This window comes from Amblyraja radiata, chromosome 3 (genome assembly GCF_010909765.2).
Source record: "Amblyraja radiata isolate CabotCenter1 chromosome 3, sAmbRad1.1.pri, whole genome shotgun sequence".
NCBI classification, from domain to species: Eukaryota; Metazoa; Chordata; class Chondrichthyes; order Rajiformes; family Rajidae; genus Amblyraja; species Amblyraja radiata.
Genome location: NC_045958.1, coordinates 103777843 through 103790181, shown reverse-complemented (window position 1 = coordinate 103790181; position 12339 = coordinate 103777843). Strand labels below are relative to the sequence as shown.

The 12339-nt window shown below is 50.8% G+C and overlaps 1 protein-coding gene across 1 annotated transcript in view; it reads left to right on the top strand.

Annotated features, from left to right (window-relative positions):
- Positions 1 to 12339, top strand: part of tmem8b (transmembrane protein 8B) — an 80341-nt gene that overhangs the window by 29664 nt on the left and 38338 nt on the right. The window contains exons 2-3 of the mRNA XM_033018458.1: positions 7348 to 7537; positions 10248 to 10455. Coding sequence (XP_032874349.1) covers positions 7348 to 7537; positions 10248 to 10455 — 398 coding nt within the window. The remainder of the gene's footprint in view (positions 1 to 7347; positions 7538 to 10247; positions 10456 to 12339) is intronic.

Genomic DNA, 12339 nt, shown 5'->3' with positions numbered 1-12339 from the left:
CCTTGTGCCAATAGGTGGGGAGCATTTCACGACATTCGTTGATTGTTGAGAGTGGTAGACGCTCAACATCGGTAGGGGGCGGGATGTGTATATCTTGGCCTGGGTAACCTTCAGGACAGTTGGGCACAGGACACATCATCAGTAGTGTACCTTACATTTTAAAAGTTTTGTTTAGTTTAGAGATACAGCGTGGCTCACCGAATCCGCGCTGAACAGCGATCCCTGCACATTAACACTGCCCTACACTCACCAGGGACAATTTATTTTACATTTACACCAAGCCAATTATCCTACAAACCTGCATGTCTTTGGAGCGTGACAATAGACAATAGGGGCAGGAGTAGACCATTCGGCCCTTCGAGCCAGCACCGCCATTCAATATGATCATGGCTGATCATCCCCAATCAGTACCCCGTTCCTGCCTTCTCCCCATATCCCCTGACTCCGCTATTTTTAAGAGCTCTCTCTTGAAAGCATCCAGTGAACCGGACTCCACCGCCCTCTGAGGCAGAGAATTCCACAGACTCACCACTCTCTGTGAGAAAAAGTGTTTCCTCGTCTCTGTTCTAAATGGCTTACTCCTTAATCATGGGACGACAGATGGCACAATGGGCTAAGTGTTCGGCTGGCAACCGGCTGGCAACCGGAAGGTAGCCGGTTCGAATCCCGCTTGGAGTGCATACTGTCGTTGTGTCCTTGGGCAAGACACTTCACCCACCTTTGCCTGTGTGTGAATGTGTGTGAATGTGTGTGAGTGACTGGTGGTGGTCAGAGGGGCCGTAGGCGCAGATTGGCAGCCACGCTTCCATCAGTCTGCCCCAGGGCAGCTGTGGCTACAGGAGTGTGACTGAGGAGTGAATGAATAATGCGATGTAAAGCGCCTTGAGTATTAGAAAGGCGCTATATAAATCCCATCCATTATTATTATTATTATTATTAAACTGTGGCCCCTGGTTCTGGTCTCCCCCAACATCGGAAACATGTTTCCTGCCTCTAGCATGTCCAAGCCCATAAGAATCTTATATATGTTTCAATGAGATACCCTCTCATCCTTCTAAACTCCAGAGTGTACAAGCCCAGCTGCTCCATTCTCTCAGCATATGGCAGTCCCACCATCCCGGGAATTAACCTTGTAAACCTACGCTGCACTCCCTCAATAGCAAGAATGTGGTCAGGAAACCGAAGATCTCGGAGAAAACCCACGCAGGTCATGGGGAGAACGCACAAACTCCGTACAGTCAGGATTGGAGCCGGGTCTCTGGCACTGTGAGGCAGTAGCTCTACTGCTGCGCCATCACTTATGTGGTGAATCTGTGGAATTCATTGCCACAGACAGTTGTGGAGGCCAAATCAATGGGAGTGTTTAAGGTGGAGATTGGCAGATTCATGAATAATACGGGTGACAGTGGTTAGGGGGAGAAGGCAGGAGAATGGGCATGAGAGGGAATGGTTGAACAGCCATGATTGAATGGTGGAGTAGACTTGATGGGCCGAATGGCCTAATTCTGCTCCTATAACTTATGAACTTATGAAGGAGACGAGTTTAACTTGGCATCATGTTGGGCACGACCATTGTGGGCCGAAGGGCCTGTTCCTGCCCTGCTCTGATCTGTGTTTTATGTGGTGAGATCTATTGTTCATGGGACATATTATATTCTCTGAGTAATTCTGCTATTATGACTAATGAACTTATGAATTCAAAGTGTTACGGATGTGTTTCCGTGAGGTACAGGGGTATTCCAGGCCAAATACCACTGGCTACAAGGGGAACAGCCACTCTCAACAAGGCTGTTGGGTCAGCACGGTGGAGCAGCGGTAGAGCTACTACCTCACAGCGCTAGAGACCACGGGTTCGATCCCGACTACGGGTGCTGTCTGTACGGAGTTTGTACGTTCTCCCCGTGACCTGCGTGGTGAAACCGCAGTCACTGATATAACCAGAGCCCAAAATATGATCGTCCCCAAATCCAATACTCACCAAAACTGATACGCTGGCAGACAGAGACAAACTCTTGATTAGAACCGGTGTCAAGAGTTACGCGGAGAAGGCAGGAAAACTGGATTAGGTGGCAGAGATCAGCCATGATTGAACGGAACATGGACTCGATGGGCTAATTCTACTCCTATAACTTATGAACTTGTGAACTGTGTTCCTCACTGTAACACTAATACACCCCCACCCTCACACTGATACACCCCCACCCTCACACTGATACACCCCCACACTCACACTGATACACCACCCCACACTCACACTGATACACCCCACACACTCACACTGATACACCCCCCACACTGATACACCCCCCACACTCACACTGATACACCCCCACACACTCACACTGATACACCCCGCACCCTCACACTGATACACCCCCCACCCCCACACTGATACACCCCCCACCCCCACACTTATACACCCCACCCCCACACTCACACTGATACACCCCCCACACTCACACTGATACACCCCCACTGTAACACTGATACACCCCCACCCCCACACTGATACACCCCCCACACTCACACTGATACACCCCCCACACTCACACTGATACACCCCCCACACTCACACTGATACACCCCCAACACTCACACTGATACACCCCCCACCCCCACACTGATACACCCCCACCCCCACACTTATACACCCCACCCCCACACTCACACTGATACACCCCCCCACACTCACACTGATACACCCCGCACCCCGCACCCTCACACTGATACACCCCCACCCCCACACTCACACTGATACACCCCCACACTCACACTGATACACCCCCCACACTCACACTGATACACCCCCACACTGATACACCCCCCACACCCACACTGATACACCCCCCACACTCACACTGATACACCCCCCACCCCCACACTGATACACCCCCCACACTCACACTGATACACCCCCCACCCCCACACTGATACACCCCCACCCCCACACTGATACACCCCCCACTGTAACACTGATACACCCCCACCCCCCACACTGATACACCCCCCACCCTCACACTGATACACCCCCCACCCTCACACTGATACAGCCCCCACTCTCATACTGATAAACCCCACACTGTAACACTGAAACATCCCCCACTCTCACTTCAACAAGACGTTCCTCCATTGCTTCCTCCCCCCCCCACCCGGTACAATTTGTGACCCTCTGTGTACTGTCTAAAGGTCCTCTCTATCAATGCCGCCACCTCCCTCTCTCCCTGTGTACTGTGAGCTTGATCAACTGTATCACTTGGGCCAGGCATTGGCCAGCTCTCCAGTCAGTCTTGCTGTAGTTCTGCTTTGTTCGTAGACCTTGCAAACACAGGGTGGGTTTCAACGTGAAAGGTGTTGGTAGGGGCAGGGTGCTGCTGCTGCTGCTGCTGCTGTGGGGTGGGGTGACCGGGCAGCTCGGGGTGTGGGTATGTGTCTGGCCGAGAGCGGTCTGAGCGAGATCCTGGCAGCAATGCAGCGGAGCCTCGGTCCATGGTGAAGGAGTGTGTGTGGCCCTGACTCACTGCTGAGACAACACCGTAAACACTGCTCCACGCTGACTTCATGCTGATCAATTTTCCCAAAGGACATCTCTCTCCATCATCTCACTCACACTGACAGAGATACTCTCTCTCCCTCTCTTCCTCTCTCTCTCTCTCTCTCTCTCTCTATCTCTTTCTCTCTCTCTCTCTCTCCATTGCTCTCTCTCTCCATCGCTCTCTCTCCATCTCTCTCTTTCTCTCTATCTCCCTCTTTCTCTCTCTCTCTCTCTATCTCTCTCCCTCTCTCTCTCTCTTTCTCTCTCTCTCTCTCACATGCTTTCTTTCTCTCTTCCCCTCACTCCCTCTCTTTTCTCTCTCTCTCTCACTCTCTTCTCTCTGTGTCACTCCCGTCTTTCTTTCCCTCTCTCTTGGCGTCTCACTCTCACTCACTCTCTCTCTCACACACACTCACTCCCAGTCTGTCAGTCTGTCTCTCTCCCTCTCTCTCTCTCTTTTCCTCCCTTCTTCCCTTGCTCTCTCCAGCCCTCGCTCTCTCTCTCTCTTGCTTACTCTCTCTCTCTCTCTCAGCTGGAGAGGGGGCAGAGAAGAGTCACCAGGATGTGGCCAGGACTCGAGGGCCTGACTTACATTGAGATTTTTTGAGCATCTGAAGCTGAGTGGTGACCTGATAAAATTATGAAATGCATAGAGAGGGTAGATAGTCAGAACCTGTATACCAGGGAGGAGATGTCAAAGACCAGAGGGCATAGACTGGGTGAGAGGGGCAGAGTTTAAAGGAGATGTGCGGGGCAAGTTATTTACACAGAGGATGGTGGGTGCCTGCCAGGGGTGGTGGTGGAGGCAGATACCTGAATGGTGTTTCAGGGGCTTTTGGATAGGCACGTGGATATGCAGGGAACGGAGGGATAAGGATCATGTGCAGGCAATTAAGAGTTGGTCGGCATCATGTGCAGCACAGACATTGTGGGCCGAAGGGCCTGTTCCTGTGCTGTACTTTTGCCAAAGAGTTCTAGTCATCCAGCACGGAAACAGGCCCTTCTGCCCAACTTGCCCATGCCGACCAAGATGCCCCATCGACACTGGTCCCACCTGCCTGGGATTGGCCCGTACCCATCTAAACCTGTCCTATCCATGCACCTGTCCAAATGTTGTTATAATACCTTCCTCAACTATCTCCTCTGGCAGCTCGTTCCCTTCCTCTGTGTAAAAAAGTTTCCACTCAGAACCTATTAAATCTTTCCCCTCTCACCTTAAACCTATGTCCTCTCGTTCATGATATTCCCCTACTCTGGGTAAAAATATCTGTGCAGTCACCCTATCTATTCCCCTCATGATCGTACACACCTCTATAAGATCACCCCTCATCCTCCTGCACGACAGGTCCCAGCCTGTCCTATACCCCAGGCCCTCATGTACATCTTTCCATCTTTCTCTATGTTGTATGAGACAATTGTTATGGGGATGAAGCTGGTCTGGATGTATCTGTGAGGCCAAATCCTTCATCCGCACGTTGATCGATAAATGTGTTCAGACATTGATCCCAGCACGCGTAATTGGATTGGGATATTAATAGACAGATTACTTATGTTGATTTCTTGCTGTTATTATTTCTGATGTCACTTCTCCAGTAAACCAACACTCAGGCACTAGCCACAAGGGACCACATTACCTCAGTGTACAAACACGGGCCATCATTACCCCCTTCCTCCTGCAATATAATAACGTCACCTACACGCTGCCAGCATTTACTGGCATTGTTCTGTCGAGTCACAGTTTATCAATGTCACATGTACCGAGGTACAGTGCCAAGTTTAGTTTGCATCGTTGTCACCTAGAACCAGACACAGATTTTGCTTTCATTTGATTTGTTTCCACGTGTACCAAGGGGTGCATGGTTTAGGAAAGAATTGCACATGCTGGTTTCAATCGAAGGTGGACACAAAAAATGCTGGCAGTCGCGGTGGCGCAGTGGTAGAGTTGCTGCCTTACAGCGAATGCAGCGCCGGAGACCCGGGTTCCATCCCGACTGCGGGTGCTGTCTATGCGGAGTTTGTACGCCCCCCCCCCCCCCCCCCCCCCCCGTGATCTGCGTGGGGTTTCTCCGACATCTCCGCTTTCCTCCCACACTCCAAAGACTTGCGGGTTTGTAGATTAATTGGCTTGGTGTAAATGTAAAAATTGTCCCTAGTGGGTGTAGGATAGTGTTAATGTGCGGGGATCACTGGTCAGCGCGGACCCGATGGGCCGAAGGGCGTTTCGTGTCGTTTATTGTTGTCATATGTACCGAGGTACAGTGTTTAGGATACTTTATTATTGTCACTCGTACGGAAGTACAGCGCTTTGCTTTCTCACCACGTATACCGAGGTACAGACTTTGTTTAATCTAATTTATTTTCATGTTTACCGAGGTACAGTGTTTGGTTTTGTTTTGTTTATTATCGTCATGTACCAACGTATGGTGTTTCAGTTTACGTTTCGTTTATTATTGTCACATATACTGAGGTAGGGTCTGCAGAAGGGTCTCGACCCGAAACGTCACCCATTCCTTCTCTCCAGAGATGCTGCCTGTCCCGCTGAGTTACTCCAGCGTTTTGTGTCTACTGAGGTATGGAGTCCAGTTTAGTCTATCGTTGTCACGTTTATCGAGGTGCAGAGTTTGGCCTCGTTCATTTTCATGTATACCAGTGTTTAGTTTCGTTTAAAGAAGGAACTGCAGATGCTGGAAGATCGAAGGTACACAAAAATGCTGGAGAAACTCAGCGGGTGCAGCAGCATCTATGGAGCGAAAGAAACGTCACCTATTTCTTTCGCTCCATAGATGCTGCTGCACCCGCTGAGTTTCTCCAGCATTTTTGTCTACCTTTAGTTTAGTTTAGTTTAGTTTAGTTTAGTTTAGTTATTCTCTAACTATATTTTCCCATTTCACTCCCCTTAACCTGACAGTGGACGGACCTACACAGAGTACAGTCCATCGCCCCACACCCTCGGTTTGCGACACTGCAGGGAACGGGCTGGCAGGCAGTTACCGATGGGCGGAAGGGCCTCCGGGTGTGTTCCGCTTGCTCTGACGGGGATTGTCAGACCTTGGCTTGTCCAAGTTGAAGGCTGAGCGGGTGGGCAGATGGCTCTTGACCCCCCCCCCCCCCTCCCCACCAGTTTGACCTTGCCATGAGCCAAGTTTACTTGTCAACTGGCAGCATAAAAACAAGATTATTTCTTGCTGCAGGCACTAAAACACAATTAAATATAGAAGAATCCAACACATAACAAATCAGCAATTGGCAATACAGGATAAAAAGACCATACTAGTGAGAAACTAGACTCCGTAGTGCATTCAGGAAACACAAGGAAACGATACAGTCCATTAATTCATCTGTTCTAGGAGAATAATTAAGCCATTCGGCCCATCGAGTCCACTCAGCCATTCACTCTTTGCTGATCTAACTCTCCCTCTCAACCCCATTCTCCCGCCTTCTCCCCATAACCCGACAGTCCATAGGTGACTGAGATAGGCTTTGCTTTGTTTGAGGGATGCAGCATAGAAACAGGCCCTTCGGCCCATCGAGTCAGCGCCGACCAGTGATCACGTGTACGCTAGTTTCACCCTACACACGCTAGGGGACAATTTACAGAAGCCAATTAACCTACAAACCCCCTGTGGAGTGTGGGAGGAAACCGGAGCACCCGGAGACAACCCACGCGGTCACGGAGGGAACGTTAACATGCACAGCACCTGAGATCAGGATGGAAACCGGGTCTCTGGCGCTATGAGGCGGCAGCTCTACCCGCTGCGCCAACACTGCCGCCCGTGTCTCATGGTCTTCTCGTCTCTCTCCCTCTCCCTCCCCAGACTGCCTGTTCGTTACCGATTACTTCACCAGGACGCCCCGCAAGCTCAACGCCTTTACTTCCTTCACTAGCGCCGAGCTCTTCCATTTCCACGTGCCCGAGGACACGGTGGTGGCCATCTGGAACCTGATCACCTTCAAGGAGCAGGGAGGAAGCTTCGGAGATTCGTGCCCGGATCGAGACATCACTGTGTGAGTGTCACTGGGGGGGGGGGGGGGGGGGGGGGTGGAGAGGGGGGGGGGGGGGGGGGGGGGGGGGGGGGAAGGAACGGGGAAGGGAGGAGGGAGGAGGGTGGAGAGGAGGGAGGAGGCTGAGGAGAGAGGAGGAGGGCAGGAGAGGTTGAGAGGGGTGTGTGTGAGGAAGGGGTTAGAAAGAGGAGGGGAGAAGGGTGGGGAGGAGAGGCGGGGAGGTGGGAGGCAGGGGGAGGAAGAGGAGTGGCGGAGGGGAAAGGAGGAGGGGAAGGAGAAGTTGAGTGTGATGTGGGGGAGGAGGAGGGGGTTGGGGAAGGGAAGGGGGAGGGAGGTGGGGGTTTGTGACCCAAGGTAGGGAAGAAAATCTACAAAGCGCTGGAGTAATTCTTGCAACAGTGGCGTAGCTGAACAGTCACAGCCTTGCAGCACCAGAGATTCTGGTTTGACCCTGAGCTCGGATGCTGTCTGTGTGGAGTTTGCAGGTTCTCCTTGTGACCACGTGGGTTTCCTCCAGATGCTCCGGTTTCCTCCCACATACCAAAGGCGTGTGGGTTTGTAGGTTGATCGGTCGAGTTTAGAGGGAAGCAGCGGTCCTGATCCTAAATGTCACCTATCCATGTTCTCCACAGATGCTGCCTGACCCGCTGAGTTACTGCTGTTCCTTCCTACACAAGTAAACAAACTCAGCAGGCTAGGCAGCATCAGTCAGATGGTGGTGAATCTGTCTGATTCATTGCCACAGACGGCTGTGGAGGCCAAGTCATTGGGTATTTTTAAACCAGAGATTCTTGATTAGTTCGAGTGTAAGGGGTTATGGGGAGAAGGCAGGATAATGTGGTTGAGATGGAAAGATAGATCAGGGATGAACGAATGGCAGAGCGGACTTAATGGGCCGAATGGCCTAATTCTGTTCCTATCACATGAACTTCTCTGGAGGGAATGTTTAAGAAGCAACTGCAGATGATAGAACATCGAAAAGAGGATGAGAACTTCTTCAAAGTAGGAGAGGAGGAGGGCCTCGACCTGAAACGTTGCCTATTTCCTTCGCTCCATAGATAGAAACATAGAAACATAGAAAATAGGTGCAGGAGTAGGCCATTCGGCCCTACGAGCCTGCACCGCCATTCAATATGATCATGGCTGATCATCCAACTCAGTATCCTGTACCTGCCTTCTCTCCATACCCCCTGATCCCTTTAGCCACAAGGGCCACATCTAACTCCCTCTTAAATAAAGCCAATGAACTGGCCTTCACTACCTTCTGTGACAGAGAATTCCTCAGATTCATCACTCTCTGTGTGAAAAATGTTTTTCTCATCTCGGTCCTAAAAGACTTCCCCCTTATCCTTAAACTGCGACCCCTTGTTCTGGACTTCCCCAACATCGGGAACAATCTTCCTGCATCTAGCCTGTCCAACCCCTTAAGAATTTTGTAAGTTTCTATAAGACCCCCCCTCAATCTTCTAGCGAGTACAAACCGAGTCTATCCAGTCTTTCTTCATATGAAAGTCCTGCCATCCTAGTAATCAGTCTGGTGAACCTTCTCTGTACTCCCTCTATGGCAAGAATGTCTTTCCTCAGATTAGGAGACCAATACTCCATGTGTGGTCTCACCAAGACCCTGTACAACTGCAGTAGAATCTCCCTGCTCTTATATGCTGCCTTACCGCTGAGTTTCTCCAGCATTTTTGTCTGTCTCTGGAGGGAATGATTAGTTGAGTTTAGTTTGTTGTCACGTGTACCGAGGTTCAGTGAAAAGGTTGGTTGCGTGCTGCCCAACTGGCGGAAAGACAAGACATGATTACAATCGAGCCGTCCACAGTGTACGATACAGGATAAGGGATATATGATAATAGTTACCTATTTGCATATCCTTCATTCATTTGTTCTATATCTCTCTCTACATCACCGTCTATATCTCTCGTTTCCCTCTTCCCCTAACTCTCAGTCTGAAGAAGGGTCTCGACCCGAAACGTCACCCATTCCTCTTCTCCAGAGACACTGTGACCCGCTTTTTTGTGTCTCGCATCATGGTAACGTTTAGTGCAAGGTAAATGTTGGTGCTAGATTTAGGTGACGGTATACAATAAGATACGATACGATAGAACTTTATTAATCCCGGGAGGGAAATTGATCGGCCAACGGCCATAAAAACCACAAAATACATGAAACGTGAAATTAAAATGACGAGTGGAAAGGGTTGGGGATGTGCAAAGATTTGTGTGTGTGGGGGGGGGGGGGGGGGGGGGGGGGGGGGGGTGGGGGGGGAGTCAGTCTGAGTCTACCCCGCGACAGAAGGGGAGGAGTTGTACAGTTTGATAGCCACAGGGAAGAAGGATTTTCTGTGGCGTTCTGCGCTGCAACTTGGTGGAACCAGTCTGTTGCTGAAGGTGCTCCTCAGGTTGACCAATGTGTCATGGAGGGGGTGGGTGAGCTGTATTGTCCAGGATTCTCCACAGTTTGAAGAGCATTTCCCTCCCCTCCCCTCCAAGACCAACCTCCCGTGAATCCAACTCCAACTCTGCCCCCAGGACGGTCCAGCCTTCCTGATGAGTTTATTGATCCTGTTGGCGTTGGCGGCCTTCGCCCTGCTGCCCGGCACACGGCAGCCAAGAAGATGGCACTGGCCACCACCGACTGGTAGAACACCTTCGGATGGTTTAATCGCTCAACGGCGGTCTGACCCCTCGCTCTGTCTTCTCTCCGTCAGGTACTTCAGGCCGGGGGCACCGCCCGTCATCAACCCCCTCCACACCCGCTTCCCCGGCGACACCGTGGTGCCGGGCTCCTTCGCCGTCACCCTGACCTGGAGTTTGCCAAACCGCACCACCGGCGCCTTTAACATCACCAGCCCGCTGCCCGGCGACTGGTTCCTCGCCGCGCACCTGCCCAAGGACACGGGCAAGATTTCTGTCAAGGTCAGTGTCCTGAGACCACCAAACCAAACTTGCATCTGCGAGCAAGGGTTTGCATCGAACTCAGTACGTCCCATGGGCAATAGACCGCGCCACGTGAAACGCGGAACAGTACATCACAGGAACAGGCCCTTCAGCCCACAATGGCCATGCCCAACATGATGCCAAGTTAAACTACCAACTGCAGTATTGTGTGCAGTTTTGGTCCCCTAATTTGAGGAAGGACATTCTTGTTATTGAGGGAGTGCAGCGTAGGTTTACAAGGTTAAATCCCGGGATGGCGGGACTGTCATATGCTGAGAGAATGGAGCGGCTGGGCTTGTACACTCTGGAGTTTAGAAGGATGAGACGGGATCTTATTGGACACGCTAGAGGCAGGAAACATGTTCCCGATGTTGGGGGAGTCCAGAACCAGGGGCCACAGTTTAAGAATAAGGGGTAAGCCATTTAGAACGGAGACGAGTAAAACACTTTTTCTCACAGAGAGTTGTGAGTGTGGAATTCTCTGCCTCAGAGGGTGGTGGAGGCAGGTTCTCTGGATGCTTTCAAGAGAGAGATAGATAGGGCTCTTAAAAATAGTGGAGTCAGGGGATATGGGGAGAAGGCAGGAACGGGGTACTGATTGGGGATGATCAGCCATGATCACATTGAATGCTGGCTCGAAGGGCTGAATGGCCTACTCCTGCACCTGTTGTCTATTATCAGCCATGATAGAATGGCGGCGTAGAGTCGATGGGATGAATAGCCTAATTTCCACTTCTACAACTTATGAACATTAGATATAAGGAAAGATTGGACAAACTTGGCATCAGAGTTGGCATTATGGGCCGAAGGCCCTGTTCCTGTGCTGTACTCTTCTATGCTCTATATTCATAACAGGGGCTAAGTATCCAGAATCATTCTGAATCTGGATTAGGGGTTTTAGGGAGAGATGGACAGACTTGGATTGTTTTCAATGTGTAAATGATGAGAGTCATGGATAGGGTAGACAATCAGAGCCGTTTTCCCCCAGGGTGGAAATGTGAAATACTAGCGGGCATAGCTTTAAGGTGAGAGGGGCAAAGTATAAACGAGATGAGCTCAGAGCGCGGTGGGTGCCTGGAACGCGCTGCTGGGGGTGATGGTGGAGGCAGGTAACATAGTGGTGTTTAAGAGGCTTTTGGATCGGCATGTGGATATGCAGGGAATGGAGGGATATGGATGATGTGCAGGGAGATAAGAGTTGGTCGGCATCATGCTCAGCACGGACTATGTGGGACGAAGGGCCTGATCTTATGCTGCAGTGTTCTATGTTCCATGTCCTGTGTTCTATGTTCCATGTTCCGTGTTTTATGTTCTATAACCTGTGTTCAGTTCTGTTCCATGTTTCATGTCCTGTGTTGTATGTTTCATATCCTTTGTCCTGTGTTCTATGTTCCGTGATGTGTGTTCCATGCCTTGTGTGTGTTCTATGTTCTATGTTCCGTGTTGTATGTTCCACGTCCTGTGCCCTGTATCCTCTGTTCCATGTTGTATGTTCCCCTTCCTGTGACCTGTGTCCCATGTTCTATGTTCTGTGTAATGTGTTCCACGTCCTTTTTTTTTTTTTTTTTTCAATTCAATTCAATTTATTGTCATTTGGACCCCTTGAGGTCCAAACGAAATGCCGTTTCTGCAGCCATACATTACAAACAAATAGACCCAAGACACAACATAATTTACATAAACATCCATCACATTGCTGTGATGGAAGGCCAAAATTTTTTTCTCTCCACAGCACTCCCCCCCCCCCCCCCCCCCCCCCCCCCCCCATGTCAGAGTCAAAGTCAAAGCCCCCGGCGGGCGATGGCGAATTGTCCCGTGGCCATTAAGCCACGCCGGGTGATGCAAGGTCGCACACCGGGTCTT